Below are 20,315 nucleotides of genomic sequence, written 5' to 3'. Positions count from 1 at the left end.
TTGAGCACACTGAACTAAAACATGCACACAAAAGTAAACTTTTTCAAGATTGTTTATTGTGGCATTTGAAAGAACTTATTAATTCCTTATATGTCACAAAAGATGAGGTCATATTGTTGAATGATCAAACCAGCACTAAGATCATTCCTCAAGTGTTTTAAAGTACTAATTTCTTCAGGAACAAGTATGTTGGTTTATCTTGCCATATGCCAAGTGCTTCTGATGTCTCCATGAGGAGCCGTTTCCTTTGATAAAAGGCTAAAGTGATGTCTGCAATGAAGGTCCAAGACTGCATCAAATGAATGGAAGAAAAGATCGATTGTGTATGTCTGTATACTGTGTGTATGTGTCTTGTCCACCTATCCAACAGAGGACCAGGTGTAATTTACCACAACAGGGGACCGGCAAGAACAACAGTTCTTAAACCTGATTATTTGTGTTTGATATACCAGATTCAACTTCACACTGTATTAAAATGACAAGCTACCCAGAAGAAAAAACAATTCTTAGAAATCTAAAAGGGAAAAAAGATCAAGTTTGAAATAATGTCCACAGTAATCCGTAAACTCAAAACACATTAAACTTGACATTCAAAAATGTTCAGTGCTAAATAAACTTGATCATTTTTCATAAGCAAAAGCTTTCAGTCCTTTTTTTAAAAATGAGCTTGCATGCTCGAGCTACTCGAATATAAGCATGTTGACGGATGTTAAAAGGAAAAATAAAACTTTTATCGAAGAAGAAAGCAATGACAGAAAAAGACAAATCACCAAATTCATGTTACTGAGAAACTTTCAGCTCATTTGTAATATCGTCATGAAATCACCATCGTCAATAGATGTATTTGTTCTGAATGTAGTTGTTTTTAGCTTTGTGAGTTTGCTTTGTAATTGATGTGATATCTTGAAAGTATTTTCAAACTTGAGGGAAGCTTGGATTCGTTGTTTATAAGGCTGTTCTAAATCAAACTAAACGTTTGTTTACAAAAAATAGATCTTGAAATAGGTCTAAAAACATGTGAGTCAGGAGTCCTTTCCGTTCCAACATTTAATGACAGCTCCTCTCTTAAATAGTTTTGATAGCAGTTTGCTTTAATGGGCGAAATATCCAAAATCAATGCTTGAAAGAGGCAATTTTTTTTTAAAAAGAGTAAATATTTTTCTCCTGATGCAAGCAATTAAGGGCAATAAAAAAATAATAGATGTAATCGACAGGATAAAGGTAGTCCCATTTACAATTCAAAGTCCTTCAATTCTTCCACAACAATGGCATCAAAACAGCAAAATGTGTTACCTTTAATAGAAAATTGAAAATAAGGTAATTGATTTAAAGATATTATTCATATCAAGAGAGACAAAACACTACTTCACAAATGCATCTCTCAAAAAACAGACGTTCTTTAGCTCCAAGGACGATGAGACCAAAAAAAAAAAAAGAAAGGAAAATTAGACTATAGGACTTCGCTTTGTGAACAGAACCAACGCAAAAAAGGCATTAAAAAGCATCTAATAAATGGTTTGACCGCCTACAAAACTCACTGTCTTCTTCAGGGCATGAAAAAAGTGACAACTCCCACATTTACCAAGGTTGGTGTCCGCTGCCAGACATTTGCAATCAGGGTTGTCCGAGGATGTCTGACAGAGCTGCAGTCAAAATTTCATGTCAACTTGCAAATGATTAAGATTGATTATTTTATCTTGTGATCACTTGACAATGTTTTTGAACATTTCTGAAAAATATATGAAATTATTTTTGTCGATTTTGTATCTAACAGAGTTGGAGAATCCCCCCCCCAAAAAAATAATGTCAAAACGTATTAATTTATTTTTCAGCTAAAAGCCAGGAAAAGTCTCCCACGCAGAGTGTAGCATGATCGTCCCCTGTTGGTAATAAGAGTGTGTGTGTGTGTGTGTGTGTGTGTGTGTGTGTGTGTGTGTGTGTGTGTGTGTGTGTGTATGAGGAATTATGAGAAGGAAGAAGAGGCTGAAAAAGCAAAACATTCCACCTGAGAGGTGGAATCCTGCAAAGAGATTCACTCTCACTTCCCATGTCTCCGTATTATGAACGCGTCAAACCCTCTGATATGAATGAAATGCTGCTTCCTTTGGAGGGTTATTTTGTTAAATTGGGGTTTGTTCCGAGGGAAGAGGAGCTCAAAGTGTGAGGAGAAAAAAGAAACCTGCTGTAAAGTGAAGTGTTGATTATTAATGCATGTTGTTAACTTGCCATTGCATTAGGGGGAAAATTGGAGCTTGTATTATTCATGTATCCTTTGCTCTTAATCTTTTGGCGGAGACTCACGGACTTTCTTCTCTCTCTCTCTTTCCATCTATTCCCCCCCTTTTCTCGTTTCCTCTCCATGGCGTAGAACGAGGTGTTCCCTGAGCCCCTCTTCACGTGGACGCGGGTGGGGGGGCGCCTGCTGGACGGCAGCACCGAGCGGGAGGGGAAGGAGCTGATTCTGGAGAGGGTGCCGGCCGAGCTCAACGGCTCCATGTATCGCTGCACGGCCCAGAATCCTCTGGGCTCCACCGACACGCACACCCGCCTCATAGTCTTTGGTACGTATGCGCTCATATCCAGGCGACGTTTCGCACAGCAACTGAAATCACGTTTAAGTTTGATTAATTATTTAGAAGACGATGAATATGAAGCATTTTTTTTCTTTTTTTGTGTGACTGCAACCACTTGGGTCCACAAGAATTATCTGGAACACTTATACAATTATAAATGTCACCGGAAATTACATAATTCTACAAAAGTCGTTTTAATGTATCTACAGCTTCTTTGAGAAAATACTTAAGAGATTTATGTGACCGCTTTTTAGGTATGAATCATTAATGCAGCTGAGCGTGTGATTAATAAGAGATTGTATTCCTAATTGGCTCAACAACACGTTCTTCTTTTTTTTTTTTAAGGCTGCACTTAGTGAGGATAACTTTTCTCTGGCAAAGGGGTTCAGTCACCGTTCCATCAGTGGTTTGTCTTGTACGGCGTTCAGTTGAACACCAACCGCGGCATCAAAGGGCCCACGAGGAAATCAAAGGACCTTTTGTTGTTGACAGTGTTATAAAATCACTTTGTTCGATGTCCAAACCGAGGTAACGTTTCGGTCGGCGACTGGAAGGGGTTCTCTTGCCGGGTGTTGATGTGGGGAGCCGGGTTTGTACTCGAGTGTCTCGCTCCTCTGGGTTTGTTTACTCTGGACGCTCTTGGAAAGAACTGGGATCAGCCTTTGCGACCCGGATCAGACAGCTCGGTCAGTGTCATATCAATCAAATACGTTCTTCTATGTCCAAGTGGCCGTTAGCTTCTTTAGCTCTTTTCCTTAAATGTGGTGGCAATTTGACACATTTGAATAAGTCGCCAAGTCACGTTTACGTAAACGTTCCAATGTCAAGACTTCGGTCGGAAACCAGGTGGCAACCTTCTCCAGTTCTGAAAAGTGAAGCTCAAGCAGAAGTGCCTCAAACTTGCATTCTCTCTGCTGGACATCAGGGGGCAACACATTGGTTGCAAAAAGAAGTCTGATGGAAAATTGACCCTACTTCTCTCTTGATTTATTATCCTAGTAAACATTGTAAACATGAGTTAATCGCTAGTTTCAAGTCTTGTTTAATCATTTCCTAAATCGTAGTCCCATGGCGTCGCTACGGCGATCAACGCAGTTAGCTACTAACTACTTTAACACCTAGCTGTCAAGTTGACCTTGAATTATGGAAACTAACGTTGTTAACAGCTTCAGACCGGAAACCAGATGGATCCAGATCCAGTAGGATCTGCTTGTGTGCATCAGATCCACCCGTCGCTCCTTCGCAGTCCAAATATGGTCACTTCCCTTCACTAGTTGCAAAGAAAGAACAACAGAAAGGCTGCAGCACACACAATGTTAAATATGCATTGGTTATTTGGATGAATTGGTCATAAGATTTCTTTATTCTGTTTAATATATTATAATATATTGACATAAATTTGGGAGTTAAAAGCAAGGGAGATCGTCCCACGCACCTGCAACCGCCATTAATCGAGGCTTCGACTCCAAAATCCGTTTTTAGAATCCGTCTTGAGTGGCCCGCAGGAGAACTGACAACACTTCCTCCTTGATGTCATTATTTCCCCCCTTTGTCCCTCAGCAGGGCCTCCAATCCCTCCTGCATACCAGATGTAAAATGTCACGCACGCATTGCAGCTCCATCCAGAGCCATTACAAAACATTTACATAATAGAGGCCTACGTTTGAAGGCCCAGAAGACATTACTACATATAGATAAAGATGGCAATGTTTCACATTTCATGGCTGAAAAGGGCTTTTGACACTTGAGCTATAAAACAAGTCAAGTCACGTAAGAGGAAGAAAGGAGGACCTATTTTTTCCCCCAAAATGTAGAAACGGAGTGTTGCACCTCGGCCCTGAAGCGCCCTATTAATGTAAATGTGGTCCAAACCATTTTCATTCTTCATTGAGTCTAAAACAAAGAATATTATATCCATCACATTTTTTTTTTTTTTAATCCTCCGCCCAATTCATTCATGTGAACTGGTTTTAAAGTATGTCACAGATGTACAAATGACTGGGCGGGCCTAATAGGAACCCACTTTAAGGGGAAAGTACCACTTTGGGGAGGCGTTACCTTGGGAGGCGTTTTGCTAGGAAGAGCACTAATGTCTATTTAACACCCTGATGCACCCTCAGGTGTCATCGGCTACGTGCCTACTGTGGCCCATCTGTCTGCCTGCTCCTCCTAGATTGCTTCCACTCACGCTTAGGGGAAGTAAATGGTGATTAAGTGACCTTGGCACAGTCCCCCACGTGGCCTTGAGAAGAGACACTTCCTTTTCTGCCAGGGTGGGTGGGGGGGGAGATAGAAGTATTTGGGGGGGTGAGGGAGCTCTGCACGCTTGGACAAAGTGTTCAATATAAATCACTGAGAATAATAGAGTATAATGGCGGCTTGGTATAGAGGCTCCACTGACGTCTTGATGATGTACATCTTTAGCCACCCTCAGTGATAATACCCTCTGAGATTACTATGAAGTGAGTCAGCACCAGGGAGCCGGCCAGCAACACACACACACACACTCACACACTCACACACACTCACACACACTCACACACTCACACACACACTCACACACGCATGCACAAACAAACACATGTGCATATGCAGGAGTGCACACACACTAATTGCCTCTCGGAGGCTGCTCCAGCGAGGCCAGGGAGGAGCCTCACGCTGTGCCGTCCACACCGCTCGTATGTGGAAGTCGACAAAAAACGCCCACAAAGTTGAATTTAGGCCGTGTTGCTCATACTCCCCGCTTCTTCCCTTTTTTGCAATTACTTTATCCCTCCGAGAACTCTAACACACACCGTCAGAGTGTATTGTGCAGGAGGAGACATCGGCGCTGTTCATTAAAAAAAATGGTGGAGTCGGTTTCTCGAAGAAAAAAAAACCCTCTTTTCCCAGACTGGTCTTTGGCCACAGCTGTAGTTGCCTGGTCTGAACCGTTGCCAAAACGTGTTCCGGGTTGCTCTGCTGCATTGCCCTGAGATCCCAGTTCCATTAACCGGGCCCAGTTGTTTCTCCCTGGGGAGGCGCCATTTAACTCAGGAGAACTCGGCTTCATTAGAAAGCCACAATCTCTGTCAGAGATGACTTGTTTTTTTATCCCCTCCCCCTCCTTCTCCTCCTTTTATTTTATATCACTCTAACACCTTTTGGTCACCTTTTTTTGTTTCAGAAAATCCAAGCATGATGAAAAACACGCAGAATCAGAACAGTAAGTATTTCATGTGTGTGTGTGTGTGTGTTTTCATGCCGTATCACCTGATAAACACATTTCCAGACACGCTGCATGTAATAACCACGTGCAGAAATGTGGCGCTGATCAGAGAAAACTAATTCTTGGGGTGACGGCGTTTGGCTGCAAACATTCAGCGTATTGACAGGTGGATGTTTGTTGCTCATTCTGCCCTGAATGCATTTCCCCAGATAGACCGCGTGAGAGTGATTCAGTCAGGATTAATCTTCGCCGATGTTCAGCGGCGGCGGCGGCGAGCAACAAGCCCTCTCCCGATGACTAACCGAACCTGTCACTTTCGCTTGAGTGTGAGATTATTGGTGTTTCGTATGTGCATCGGTGGCTCATTTGCGGCTTCTGAGATTATCATATGTAAAGATGAGGGATTGTCAGGAGAAGCCGCAGGGCTGCGACAACAACCTTTCCATCTCCCTCCCCCTTCCTTTTTTTTCTCCCTGCCACTCCCTCTCTCTCCCTAGTTCACTCTCTCCTCTGCTTCACTCTGACTTTTCACGCTCGATTTATCGTTTCCCAACGCCAACTGCTCTCCTTGTTTCATCCCTTTTTCTAAATGCTCTTTCTCTTCGTGTCTCACTTACTCCGTCTCTTTCCCTTTCAATCATATTCATAATTCCTCCTCTGCCTGCCTCACAATCTCTGGTTTTGATGCTGGCACCGAGCAGATAATGCCGTGGGGTAAAAAAAAACACCCAATTCTCACTAAATTTTGGAGTCCCGCAGACTGAAATGAGTGTGGTGACCTGACAGAAATAGCAATCATAGTTGAGATACGGGGGCGAGGACAAACCCAACCATAAGGGAGCCTCTTTAACAGCTCATGTATAGTAGTTTACACCAGATAAGTGGCTCTAAAATAATATAATATGGCAGCATGTGTAGGTCAGTCCACATTTATGAGTTATTAGTGAAAGAACCCTCCACGTTATGACCACATCGTGATGTGCACTCAAATGTTCGCCACCTGCATTTCCGAGTAGTTCTCGAGCAGTTTTGTTGATGAACTGGAAAATGAATTTGAATGGTATGATGATGTCGTGGTGTATAATCCCCCTCGTGCATGTGTGTGTGCGACGCCCACCGTACGCCGTGAACAGCTTTCCCGGGCAGATGGCAAGCGGAGCTGTCTTTAAGCCGAACCCGCCCCGCTCACACGAGATTCCAACATCGTATTCTGACATCGCCCTTCGCTCTTTTCCCCCGCTTTCCTACATCTCATCCAGTGTCTCTCTTCTCCTTCCTCTTTTTTTCCCCCGCTCTTTATTCCCTTCCCCACCTTTTGCCGTCTGCTGCTCGTCGTATCGCCGGGATGCAAATCTTAATATGCAAATGCGGCGGTAAAGCGCAGGAGCAGGTGTGTGACACGGCAAGGACAGAATCAGGTCAGCGTGGACGCGCAGGCACGCCTCGCATGCAAGTCAAATCCGTGTACGACACGAGCCCCCGAGAGGTCGCCGCCAGAAACACGCCTGATCACGTAATGGCTGAACGGCCGACTCCTCCTCGGCCGGCGGTGCGAGGCGCAGAACGACCTCCTCTGTCAGTCCGCCGAGACGAGAAAACTCCGCTTTCCCTCCAGGGGGTTATATTCATTCATCTTTGTCAGGATTCTCCCAGACAACTTGTCAGGCCACAATCTATGGCGATGAACTCGATTCAAGACATGAGTGAAATTGAGGACTAAAATGTGACATGTTTTTGTGCGGCGCAGTAATGCACCTGTCAAATCAAAAGTTTTAGGGGTTCGTCAGGTCGTCGTTGGCCCAGTCGTGCAATCACAAAGAGAAGACTTTGCATTCTCTGATTCAACAAATACCCTAAAAGCCAGGAGCCGTAATCAATTTTTAAGTCCAGCAGCTTCGGCGCGGTCATCCTTTTTGTTGAAAAGGAGCACGTTGCCTCTGAAATCAACCCCAGTTTAAATTCAGGTTGGCAGGGGAAAAAAGAGGTCTGAGCCAAAAAGCGAAGGCAAACAGATGGCTGAGTGACTTGCATCTCTGCCCGTAGACTGGAAGGGGACCTGAGATGATGATCTTACGCTCGGATGAGTCCTTTGCAGAATGAGATGAGGCACTTAGAGGAGATCTAGTTGTTATCGCCGTGTGCCGTGCGACACGTCGGATTACCCAGAGTTCTGCGGAGGTTTGGACGTTCATCACGGAAACATAACCAAACCCTGATAGGTTTGATAGGTTTGTTTAAACGATGTTTCACGCAGGCTGGTCTCGCTCCGCAGCCCATCCTCGCCGCTCAGAGCGACGGCATGCTGTCGTATAAAGGGAGGGGGGGTCGATGGGTCAGGCAAACACAGGACTTTCACTCAGGGGAGCGGCGTTCGTGTCCAGCGGGAATGAAAGTAGATGTTAAATCATGTCACAAGTGTATTTAATTCAAGCTGAACCATGATGGGGTTGTTTTTTTTCAGCCGTGACGAAGTCGTTTTGTACCGTTTTGCGACGTTAACCACACACGAACCTTCTGTTTGTGTTCCCGAGCAGCAAAATGTGATGCGTACGGATGATTTCACGTTGGGTTTTACGATCCAATTCATATTACAATCAGCATTTTCTCAGGCTGACGGTGGGATCGTCTGTCTGCTCCTGGTCTCAAAGTGAACAAGCTGCTGGTAATGTCGGCAAAGCCACGCCCACCACCAGTCATCACTTTCTCTACTTCCACCTTCCTTTCTGGAAGAGGGAGAACAGAAAACAACATAAAGCTGCTGTCTCGGCTCTCCTCTAGAATCTAGATTCCCTGCTGCCTCCCTTCCAACAACAACTCCAAAACGTAGAAAATTGTTTGGGGTCGTCTTTGCGGTGTCGCTCTTTATCGTGCATAAACGTCGACTTTCGCCCACAGCCATGTTCTTCCTCCGTCATCCTGATTGTCTCCAGTCTTTATTGTGTTTCTCAACCCTGCACGTCTTTTATTGCACGTCCGTCCTCCCTAGAAGAGAAATCTCTTCAGTTTCAGTTGCTCTTCCCTGAAACTGAATTAAGAGTCTAAGGGTGTCGTGTACCGTATCGTTTGTCAAGTCCCTCGAGGAAATGAATGATACGGTGCAATTAAATGAAATTGACTCGACTGTGTTGTGCACGTCAAAGAAGCCCCGAGAAGATATTCTCTAATGATGTATGTAGGATCCAAAGACAGATCAGCAAGTCACCACACAGTGACAGGCTTGAAAGCTACTGTGGATCATTAGCATGAGGGCTTGTCTATTTATGTCATGTGTTTTTATATTTGATTGTTGTTTTGTTGCCATTGTTTAAGTATAGATAGTCCTTCAGTGACTTTTTAAAATTCAAATTAATGAATAGATGCCAACAAAAAAAGTAATTATTTTGGGCCATTTTAACAAAAATTCTAACAAAATACTAGGGATGTGAATCTTGTCTCACGATTCGATTCAAAATCGATTCTCAATTCAAAAATGTATATAATCCATAGTGTGTTAAGGCAAATTATGGCATCAAAACAATACAGTTTGTATAAGATAATGTGATTTTTAAATAAACTGATTCCAATGATGTAATCACATAAAGGCAAACTTAAGACAAAAGGTAACATTTATTCATGCTAAACAAATAAAAACTTACTTACTGTACAAGAAATAACTTAACTAAATAAAATTGCTTAAATAAAAGCTGAGGCTCAACTCTTAGTGACTACAAGAATAAGTTCAAGGTATCACGATTCTTATGTGAATCGATTTCTTTCCCCCACCCTACAAAATACCTTCCGGAAGAAGCAAATGTCTTGTGGTTTAGTTTAAAAACTACCAATGGGGGGCACTGGATAGCTCACTTGGTAGAGTTGGCGCCCCACCCCATGTACTGCGACCAAGTCCTGATCAGATCTGCGGTTCCCCACTTTCACTCTCACACTGTCCTCTCAATGAATAAAGGCGAAATGCCAGAAAAAATAACGTTTTAAAAACTTGCAGGTGATTTAAAGTCCCAGTCGATGGATGGAGGGCACTCTGTCAGATTTTGAATGTTACCAACTCTCAGGCTCCTCCCCCACGACCACCGAGCTCCTCCCCCACGACCACCGAGCTCCTTCCCCTCGACCACCGAGCTCCTCCCCCTCGACTCCGTGCCCTTTGAAATCCCTTAGATCACGCCACCTTTGAAACGCGGGTCTGATGTTGACTCTGGTTTTATCACGGGCACCGTTGCCATCTTTTTTTTTTCCTTCTTTTCCACCGGTGTTTTCTTTTCCTTGGTTGTTTTGGACCTCCTTGTTTCGGTTTTTAACCAGGAATTGGAAGCTTGTTGCTACTTCCCTCCGTCTCCCCCCTGTGATAGTGGAACGACCCGAAGGGGGGAGGGGCTCTGTGTGTGCACGAACACAGTCCTGCGTGCTGATTGGACAGGATGATCCGGGCTCTGTCAGATTTTTGCAAAACAAACAACAGGCTCTACGTGCACGTAGAGGCACACTTTTTTTTCTAAAACCGGATGATTTATGTTGTTCTATCGGAGCATAGTGTCGGCTTCAGTGAATATGATCAAACAAATGAACTTTAACACAAAATCACACTTGTGCATGTGAAGTTAAAAATGTTGATGGATGTATGAAAAGCCGTTGTGTTGATGAAGTGTGCCTCCGTCTGACCGAGTGTCTCTCTGGTGTCCGTAGATGGAGCGTCACGCGTGGACGCGCTCGGACTGACGTGGATGGCGCTCGTCCTCACAGTGACAGTGGAGCTGACGTGAAACCTCTCATCCAACACACACACACGCACACACACACATATCACCCCTTCTTACACCACATCTACACACACACACACAAACACACACACACACAAACCCTGCAAGCCTTCTCCAGTCATCAACAGGTTCTCCATGCGTCGGTCGATCAGGAAAACGGTGCCATCGCAGGATGGCCCGCCACTTGTTTTGTTTTTGTTGTTTTTTTTTGTAATAAAATAATAACCAAGATCATGATATAAAAAAAACAACCCCAACGTGATGAACATGACAATAACCACCTCCTGTATAGCCCTGCCCAGTTACACCTATTTTTTGTTTTGTTTTGTTTGTTTCTTGTCCCTCATCTGCCTGTTGATCAATAAAAATCTGTTGATTTAAAATGAAAAAAAAAAAAAAGCATTTGGATTTTTATTTTTTGAAAATTTCAAAAATGTCATTGGTGTTGAGATGTGGAAAAAAAGTGGAACTGGCAAAGGAATGCGTCACCAAAATCAACCGCACCCATCTGTCACATTGTCCTGGGATGCACCTGATTAGCAACAAGCCGATAAACCACGAGGAAACAGACACAGATGCTCCGAGAGAACATTTCCTTTCTTTTTTTTTATTGATTGAGTACTCCTTTTTTTTCTGATGGTGCGGAATGTACAAGAGGATTTAAAAAAAAGCGTTAAGAAACAAAAAAAATCTCCTTTTTGAGTGTATTTTGTGTACATCAATGTAAATATTGAAAATAATTAAAGAGGTTATATGGGTTACGGTGAGGGACGGTTGCTGATATGGTTGGAGTTTACACTTCTCCACATTTGTTTGTACTTCATCCAAACACTGTTTCCAGAGAGAATTCTTGGCTGAAAGGACAGAAAACATTAACAGCCTTTCTGTTTCTAATTTGGGCTTTATTTTTTTTATATCTATATGGCAGGTCTCCAAGGACAGAGTTTAAAAAAAAAATTAACATGTCTGCTGTTTTTGGAGGTTGTGGTGCATGTGACGTTTGAAGATTCTTTCTCCTTTTTTTGGTGTGTTGCAATCGACAGCACTGCGACTCATTGTCACTGGCCTGTAATCCATTTATTCACTTGTGACATACTATCTTAAGTGACCTACATTGTGTAAAATGCGTAACTCTTACCCAGACATCTACAGTACTAGTAGGATCATTTTTAGCCACCATACCAGGAGAGGGGGAGGGGCAGCAGCGTGTGTAAACAGGGTTGTTGCATTTGTTTCATTTCACCTGTATTAAAAATGGAGAGATGATAAAACTTACAAGCCTTGACTTTACTTATGACATAACTGTGTTGGATGTGCATCTCGGTAAAGGTAATATACAATATATTTGATGGTAATCTCACCACATTACGGAAATTTGAAGGACAGTCTGCCTAGAGACGGAGATGCTTAAAGAGCTGCTCAATCACTCCATAAATGATTTTTCATAGTCCTGCATTTCTGATTGTATTGATCCCAACGTGACTTTTGAAGGAGATTCTCACATTGTGGTAAACCCTTTCCAGTTTGTGCTTCTAGGATCGATTCGTTTTTTTTTTGTTTTGTTTTGTTTTTTCCTCACAAGAATAGCAATTAGAATCCATATTCCTGCATCGTGGAGTTGAGAGCTGCATAGCAAAAACATGACGTATTGTTTTGTTGCAAAATGGCGTGAACCCGTGTCCACCTACTGTATAACATTACAACGCCGATCATATTAATTTTCATTCAAGAGGCACTTCTGTGCTTTTTTCCCCGACTCACTTGGCATTCAGGAGAGGAAATAGCTCCATTGTCATTTCTGAATGCATTAAAGGAAAGTGCAAATTGTCTTTAATGTAATCGTCATGCCAATAGAAAAAAGCACATCACATACCTTTATGTGTGTGTGTGTGTGTGTGTGTGTGTGTGTGTCCATATTTTAAATTTGAAAAACAAAACTCCCTAAAAATGTATTCAAAGCTGTTTTGGAACAGGCAATACATATGACCCATGGCCTTATATTCTGTCACTTCCTATTTTTGTTAAATTGTCCTTTATTGTAGAGGCATCAATATGAAAACAGGAGCTTTTGTAATCCAGATGTTTGTCCCGTTTGACAATCGATGCAGTTAAGGTGTATCTGTGCGAAGCTTGGAGGGATTTCTTTAACCAGGAAAAGAAAGTATCACTACATCCCCCTTCTGCAGACCGTGCTTCACTCATCTCCATAGCTACCACTAAAAAAAACACTTTGTACCTTCTGTTCTTGTTCAGTTGCATGTAGCACACCTATCACAGATGGCACAAGCAAAACAAAAACAGGTGAAAGTGTCACACAACGATGCACATGGCTGTCATGTCTTTGTTTTTTTCTCTCGGCAGCGTTCCGGCATCACTTCACCTGAGCTGGGAGCAATGGCGAGGATAAGAAGCCGCCCCTCTCTCTGGCCCTTCTGTGAATTATTCAGTAGTCAGAGTCCGGTTTCCTTTGTGTTGGCTATCGGATGACCGAAGCGTCGCTGGTGTCAGCCGGGACACCTGACACGCCCTCTCTCGACGTGACGCACCTTTAAAAATGCTCCACAGGGTGCTGTTAAAGTAAAACACTGTTCTGTCGCTGTGTGTTGTGTGTTATCAGCAACACAAATGACAGGCTGTCACACGGCTCCCACGTGATGCTCGTTTGCGTCTCGGCAAAGTGTATGGAAATGAAATGACGGCTCAGACGCTTATCTGTATTATTTACAGTTCTGTGAGCTTATAATAATAATAATTTCAGCTTCTGTTAGCGAGAGAGTTGTCTCAGCAGCTGCACTGGCATGGAGAAGGACCTTTGATCTGTGGCATGGCTGTGCAAACAGATGTATCCTGGTTATTACGCGTTTGATAAATGACACCGATCATAACTCCACACCCCTTTTCCAAACCAAAGTTCTGCTCCTGCAGCTACAGCCATGTGTTGCAGCAGGTTTGGGTGCATGATCCATCATATCTTTCAGAGACGTTTTGACATAATAAAGTATAACCTGAACCACTCCTGTTTGCAAAAAAAAAAAAAAAAAAGTTAGGATTAAGGTGTATTCAGGAATGTGTTCTCAGATGATATTTGCACAGCTATGGGAAACGACTGGGTGCGTTAGAAAAGCTGGATGACCAAATATTGATTTACATATTCTGTGTATGGTTATTGAATCTACATGCGACTTTCCACAGGTTGTGCATGGCAAGTGATCCGCCTCCACAGAGCCCGGGATGCAAATAGTACCTCCAGAGGTATCATCTTACACTTGATCCTTTGGGCAAAGAGGTGCAGTCATCAGATCACAGTGGCTCTTTTCACAAAGGAAATGCAGACATGCAGCCGTCAGGTGGAGCGTGTTGACGACAGCATTCAATAGGATCAGTCAACCGGTTGTCGCCGCCACCGCCGTCGCCGCTCCAGCCATGCCCATCGCAGAGCTTCTGGGAGTCCAGATTGACATGCAGTTGCTGTTGAAACTGAGTCTCTCGGTGGCTGCGGTGCTGCTGGTTTCATGGGCCTACCGGTTCTACAGCTCCAGGGAGGCGGAGAACCCTCAGATCTGTGCCAAAGACGACAAAGAGCGGGAAAATGCGACATGCCAAAACTGTAAGACCCCGCTACGAGCTCGAGGCTCACCGAAAAACGACACGGATAACGCTGGCAAACGCAAAGGACCCTCGGACACTGACTCTTACGCCGCCGACCTGACGTCTGATAGTGCCGAGGAAAAGGCGGCAGAATCTGAAAAGAATGAGGATGTGTTCGATGTGTCGTACAGCGCACAAGATGTGGGTATGAAAGGGGAGATGCTCACTTGTCATGCAGAGGTTGCCACCAGTACTATGTTATTTGGATCTGCTTTGAACCTTCCTCATCCGACTGAGAGCGGGCCGGCCGGTGCAACGGGACGCCGCTCCCCGTGCTTTCTGCAGAAGCTGGAGGGCAGTGTGGGTGTGGGCAGGGAGTTGAGGCAGGACTTGGAGCACCAGGGGGCCTACTCCAGCTTCCTCTCCAAGGCAGAGATCAAAGTGGAGGATGCGAACGTTGTGCTGGAGGGAACGGGAGACCAGATTGTACGCGGAAAGATATACGATTACTATGTTGAGACCTCCTCTCACTCCGTTACGGACTCGAACGCTGCGCTGGGGCAGTGTGAGAGGAGCTCTGAGATGCAGCCGGAGCTGGGAAGTCGCGGCAGTGGTGGCGGCCTCAGAGAATCTCCGTCCTCTCCGAACACCATCGTCATGCGTGATCTGGTTTTACCACAAAGCGCCGCTGAGGATCGCTCGTCACTGGAAAGCTTCAAACTGAGGCACCCCGGGAGGCCCGTCCTCCTACGCAAGGAGAGCTATCTGTCTGCAGCAGAGCAGTCTGAGCTTCCCATCCCCTTTCTAAATACAAAAGCCTCTCTGGCCTCAACCGGTGATGAGTCCACCTCTGTTCAACCTGTGATTCGTCACTCTGCAGGCAAAGGCCTTTATGTGAGAGAGGGGGCAGATGGAGATGCCTTTCTACACCTTCCAGCAGAAAACCTTGACGGCGCAGACTTTAAGACAAAACTGGATCTGGGTAACTGTTTGGAGACGCTGTGTCTGGCCAAGAAACACGGCAGGACCTCTGCACGGCAAGCAGCCCTGCGAGTCATGTCGGACAACTACCTCCAGGTGCTCCGGGACCCCAACCTGTATGGCCGGCTAATGGCTGACGAGCGGGAGCAGATCCGAAAGCAGAGGATGAGAGGGAGGAGGTTCGTCATGGTGGCGGACATGGACCCCCGAGACTGGGCGAGGAGCGCGGAGCAGAGGAGCACATCCAGCGTGGTGTACTATTATGACGACTACAAAGACGCCTGGCACACACTCTGCCCGATCCCACAGGAGGTCATCTCCAAAGCCTGCGCCATGTGCACAATGGATAACTACTTGTTTGTGGCAGTGGGCTGCCAAGGCACCGAGAGAGAGATGACACCCTCAAAGCGGGTGTTTTGCTACAATCCTTTGACATCAATTTGGAAGGAGATCAGTCCCATGAACGAAGCCAGGCCCCGCTGCAAGCTGGCAGCGCTGGAGGGCCACGTCTACGCCATCGGAGGAGAGTGCCTCTCCTCGGTGGAGCGTTACGACCCGCGGCTTGACAGGTGGACGTTCGTGGCGCCGCTGCCCAACGACACGTTCGCCGTGGCGCATCACGTCACCGTGTGCGGCGGCGAGCTTTTCGTTTCGGGGGGGACCCTAAGGTACATGCTGCTGCGCTACAGCCCCAAAATAGACAGCTGGAGGGCGAGCCTGTTGGTGGGCGGCAAAGACAGAACCGCAGACATGGTGGCCGTGGGGAGGTTTCTGTACCGGTTCGACGTCAACCCGCTGCTGGGTGTCGGCGTGTACCGGTACCACACGGTGGCCCGACTATGGTACGAGTGTGGCGCCAGGCGGCTCCAGCACTGCCCTGCCTTCCAGTGCGTCGCGATGGACGGCATGATCTACTGCGTCAGCCGGCAGTTCACCGTGAGGTTCGAGGCCGATGAGATATCTCCGGGTTTCAAAGATGAGACTTTGAGCGTCCTCTCGGCAGCGAAGGGCATCCTCTTCCCCTTTGTCCTCTCGCTCCCCGATAAGAAGCCTCGGCAGACCAGCGAGTGAGGAGGACTCGGCTTTCCATTAATGATAAGGTCGGCTGGTGATGGAGTATCCCCACAAGGTGTATGCTTTACATCAACGCTCTTGTTGACCGAGTGGGTTTTGCTGTAGATCTTGACCCCGGACCCCAAAATGTCACTGCAAAAATTGTCTTTTTTGAGATCACCTTTCCAGAAAGTCACAAAGCGTCTGCTGCTTTTTTTCTTTGGATTGTTGCACTGCACAGAGGCAATGTGGGCTTCTCACGTCTCGGCAAGTAGATGCAAAGACTCTCCCAATGGAAGTCAAGCGACTGTTTGCTTAAGATTTATGGATGTGCTGCCATGTAAATTGTTTGCTTCTTTGATTTGCACTCCTCCCTGCCATTAAGTTAGTTTTATATCTTCCCAGATGCTTAACCTCTTTTAGATAATTCATGAATAAGTCTCAGAGCAAATGAGCTCATTCAACTCTAACACATTACAAAAAAATTGAGCAATATAGTGATAATCTATCACCGCGCTCCACTGTGTAGGGCACACGTATAACTTACACAGTGGCCCGATGCAACGCAATTATCTACAGTTGCTCTTTAACTATGACAGGATGCAAATGGGTTTGTCACAAGATATAAATAGGTGGGATGCTAAAAGCATTTGTCACCGCTTTTGAAACTCTTCCAACACCAAGACTTTGTGTTATTAGCTCTTAGTTTTGTTGTCATTTAAGTCACTCCCCTTCGCTTTCCACAAAGAAGTGTTTGTTTTCCTGACTATGGAGTCTTTGTTCATCGTACCAGCTCACTATATTTGTCTTGTTATTATCTATTGTTTTGTAAACAATGAAATATCATTCATTGTGCGTCAACCCACAATTCATTAATTAAGGGTATTAAACCAAATGTCTCCTCCAGTATGTGTGTGACCTTTAAGCAATGATAGAATAACACAAGGACAAACACTTATTTTATTAAGTCGTGAGCAATTAAGAATAAAAATATGCATACGAATAACACAAGTGAGAGATTGTTTGTTCATTTAAGTTGAAACCCTGAGGGCTATTTTTACAAGAGAGTGATTTCTTGCTTTTAAACAAATTATTTTTTATTCAAGAAATTGGAATAAGTGAGGTTCATTTAGAAACTGGCGGAGACCCATGATAAGGCCTCCCTTGCATATTCTCTATTATAATATATATATGTCGCTTTTGTTAAATGTTCCTTTTTATCATCTATGAGACAAAAGGGAAAAGAAAGGACTTCAAAGACACACTGACAGCTTCAAGAGGGTGACGTGCTGCTATAGCGCCATCATGTGGCTCACGACGCACACACACACACACACACACACACAGGGCCTTCAGGGTGAGACATGTTAAGCTCTGGACTTCCCACAACACAGAGGCATCATGTGACACAGGCATCGGCGGAGTGACTAACTAGCTGAGCGGTGGGTGAGGCGGAGGGTGATCAGCTGCAGTGGGAGGCAGCAGGCGGGGGGAGAAAGAGGGGAGGCAGGCGCAGATGGTTGACCATCAAACATGAGCGTCTTTGATTCTCCCTAATTAAACACTTTGATCCCCCCTGTAACAAAGCACCTAATGGAAGGGGGAGTCAGACACGTCCCTTCAGATGTTGCCTGGGTTGACTCGTGGCCTCTGGTTCGCCTCAATACCCGGGTCAGCTCCAGCATAGATGCTTTTTATTTATGTATTTATTTCCCACAGACTATAGGGTAATAGCCCATTCTGAATTTTAGAATAAAGTATGAGGAGAGACGGAGAATTTGCATGTAATTATCCTCCGGAAGGGCAGAAAGTAATTTATAGCCACTTCCTTTCTTCTTCTTGCACACAGACACACATCCAAATGTATAAACACCGTAACTGCTCAACACACAGCAAACCCCATAATGAGAATCAAGTTACATTTTTTGAATTCCTTCTGATTTCCCAAATGGTTTGCTCTGTTAATTTTATTTTTTTTATACCGCTGACTAAATACAAAAGAAGAACCGGCACAGCAGAACCACTTTGAGCTTCCAAAATTACCCCAGAAGCTTGCGAGGCGATTCAAGAACCAATTTGTGATCACGGATGTTTGTTTTTTTTGTTTTCCCATTTTAAAAAAATGTATATATCCTTTATTTATGCAGGGAGATATTATGATTCATAATGATCTTATTTAGGATTATTATCTTTTTATTTTTTAACAACCATCTGGGATTTGCAGCAGGGAGCGCCCCCTCAGATCCAGGTCCTTGTTGATGCGGTTCCCCGGGTGGAGGTGGCTGGAGAGCGAGCGCGGAGCCCTGGCGAAGCGGTTCTGGCAGAAGGCGGCGAGCGGTTGCCGCTGGTATGCTGACCTGTAGACTGTCAGCGGCGGGAGGCGTGAACGCCGCTCTTCCAAACAGTTTGTGGACCTTAGCGGGCCGCCGTTGGTCGGAGGGGCTGTAAAAAGTAAACACAGTGGAGAAAGTTAACTGCCATGTTACTGCATTAATTACACTGGTGACTGATTTGGAACGGTAAAAAGGCATCTAGGGGACTCGCCCAAATATAATTTGTTCATGAGCACAATTGCTGATGTGGTCTCTCTCCGTGGTAAATGAAAGGCGCTTGGATGATGGTTTAACATGTAATTCACCATGTATAATAACATAATATAATAATTACCAGAAATTGGCTGGTCAAAACTCTCGCCCTGCCATGTCAAGCCGCCCGGCTGCCAGGGTCGAGTGTCGGTCCGCTTGCGCTGGTAGCTCTCTTCGTAGTGCGAGACGGAGTAATGAGAGGATGGGGGGCCGTTGTGGGCAAATAGCAGCTTGGCTGGAAGCCCCTGGAAGACGACACACAGTAGAGTCCAACATAGCCTCCGTGCATGTGGCCTTGATAGAGATATATACAGTTGGGGGTGGGGGGCATGACCTGCTCTTTCAACATAATCTTCAAGAGGCTCGCCATGTGACAGCGGCAAATTGCTCTAACTAGCCTTTAAGCACCCAGAAGGACTGATGATCTTACACTTTTTTTCACCGGGAAAACTTGCTTTCATAAAGAGTTTTATCACAGGCCTTTATCTCGGGCCACAATCTGGAGAAGAAAGCCCTGACACGCAGGGGTCGTGACAGGCATTCAATTGGTGTTAATGCCGCGGACGGAGGGGGGGTGGGCAGTTAAAGGGCTGACCTCAGCTCTCAGCGAGGCCGATCTTCTCTCGAAGACGTCTGGCGGGGAGTCCCAGCGGGGATGGTGGTCTACGCGGTCGGTGCTGTCGGACGTCCGTGGCTCTTGAGTGAACTGTGTCGGACAGAATAAACAGACGTCGCTAAGAGGAGTGAGATGGGGGAGGGGAGACACATACAGGGTCTTGAGCAATGAGCCCGGCGCAGCAATCGATCGGCAGCGTTGAACAGTGTTTCTTAAGTCATTTCTCCTCTCAGATCCTGAACCAGCAGCCCCGCGGACCCCGACCTCACGTCGATGCAATTAGTCTCCGGCTCTAGCCTTCTCCCACCAGGAGGCTGTGCTGAGGTAGCTGAACTCAGGCTGCCTAATCACTTTGCTATGGATTTGACTACCAGCTGAGGTGCTACAAAACCTCATTGGCAGGCTGCCGCTGAACGCAAAAGGCCACGGAAAAAATTGGTGTTCTCACATTCAATCGAGGCTTAAATCAGGACATCTTATTTTGACACCGGCACAAAAAAAGAAACCTACCTGAAGTCTCTCCTCTGCCCAGTTTCCTAACAGCACTTTGTTGGCATACTTCTGCTCGATCTTCCAGCCGGGTTGGACCCATTTATCCTGCGCCGTCCTCGTAAGGTTCATGCTTTTACCTGCTGTCTATCACACCCTCACCAGAGAAACATGAAGTCCTGTTAGGGTTAGCTTGTACAGCTGATAGCATGTACATTCACCTGGGCCCCTAATGGCAAACGCAGTGGAGGGGAAACAGAAGAGCTCTGTTGCTATGGACACGGCAAACACTGAGAGGAAAGGCAAGCCGAGCAACCTGGAAGCAAATGAGAGATGTCTTACATCTGTGTTAAAAAAAAGAGACATGTTTACCTTTTAGCGAGTAAACCCAACATTGTTAAAAAGATTGTTTTCTTGGCTTTGTGTTCTCAGGCTACTTTTCATTTTTGGAATAAAGTGAGTTTTGTT

At 45.3% G+C, this 20,315-nt stretch overlaps 3 protein-coding genes across 5 annotated transcripts in view; 2 read left to right on the top strand and 1 right to left on the bottom strand.

The window, feature by feature from the left end:
- The window catches only part of igsf21a (immunoglobin superfamily, member 21a), a 173,282-nt gene extending 161,476 nt beyond the window's left edge, over window positions 1-11,806 (top strand). For both annotated transcript variants that reach the window (XM_084020896.1, XM_084020897.1), the window contains exons 8-10: window positions 2,369-2,561; window positions 5,740-5,778; window positions 10,462-11,806. In XM_084020896.1, the coding sequence (XP_083877022.1) occupies window positions 2,369-2,561; window positions 5,740-5,778; window positions 10,462-10,538 (309 nt within the window). In that variant the 3' untranslated portion in view covers window positions 10,539-11,806. The remainder of the gene's footprint in view (window positions 1-2,368; window positions 2,562-5,739; window positions 5,779-10,461) is intronic.
- Window positions 11,807-13,396: 1,590 nt separating this feature from the next.
- klhdc7a (kelch domain containing 7A) lies at window positions 13,397-18,245 on the top strand. Its single transcript, XM_084027025.1, has one exon. It carries the CDS (start codon window positions 13,959-13,961, stop codon window positions 16,173-16,175), a length of 2,217 nt encoding a protein of 738 aa, XP_083883151.1. The 5' UTR covers window positions 13,397-13,958; the 3' UTR covers window positions 16,176-18,245.
- Window positions 18,246-18,303: 58 nt separating this feature from the next.
- On the bottom strand, window positions 18,304-20,309 carry cfap107 (cilia and flagella associated protein 107). Of its 2 annotated transcripts, XM_084021610.1 has the most exons (4): window positions 19,869-20,309; window positions 19,338-19,448; window positions 18,825-18,987; window positions 18,304-18,599 (listed from the first exon to the last, which is right to left on the bottom strand). In XM_084021610.1, the coding sequence occupies exons 1-4, from the start codon at window positions 19,977-19,979 to the stop codon at window positions 18,358-18,360; spliced, it is 627 nt and encodes a 208-aa protein (XP_083877736.1). In that variant the 5' UTR covers window positions 19,980-20,309; the 3' UTR covers window positions 18,304-18,357. The 2 variants fall into 2 exon arrangements, with proteins under 2 accessions (XP_083877736.1, XP_083877737.1); XM_084021611.1 differs by lacking the exon at window positions 19,338-19,448.
- Window positions 20,310-20,315: the final 6 nt, after the last annotated feature.

The sequence above is a fragment of the Eutrigla gurnardus genome (assembly GCF_963514095.1).
Source record: "Eutrigla gurnardus genome assembly, chromosome: 2".
Lineage (NCBI taxonomy): Eukaryota > Metazoa > Chordata > Actinopteri > Perciformes > Triglidae > Eutrigla > Eutrigla gurnardus.
The sequence above is the reverse complement of the archived record's forward strand: the minus strand, read 5'-3'. Positions and strand labels throughout refer to the sequence as shown.

Coding starts and splice junctions, on each gene's coding strand:
- klhdc7a (XM_084027025.1), top strand. CDS start 13,959: ATGCCCATCGCAGAGCTTCTGGGAGTCCAGATTGACATGCAGTTGCTG.
- cfap107 (XM_084021610.1), bottom strand. CDS start 19,979: ATGAACCTTACGAGGACGGCGCAGGATAAATGGGTCCAACCCGGCTGG. Junction 19,449..19,868: donor GGGCAGAGGAGAGACTTCAG/GTAGGTTTCTTT, acceptor TGTCCGACACAG/TTCACTCAAGAGCCACGGAC. Junction 18,988..19,337: donor CGGCCTCGCTGAGAGCTGAG/GTCAGCCCTTTA, acceptor GTCGTCTTCCAG/GGGCTTCCAGCCAAGCTGCT.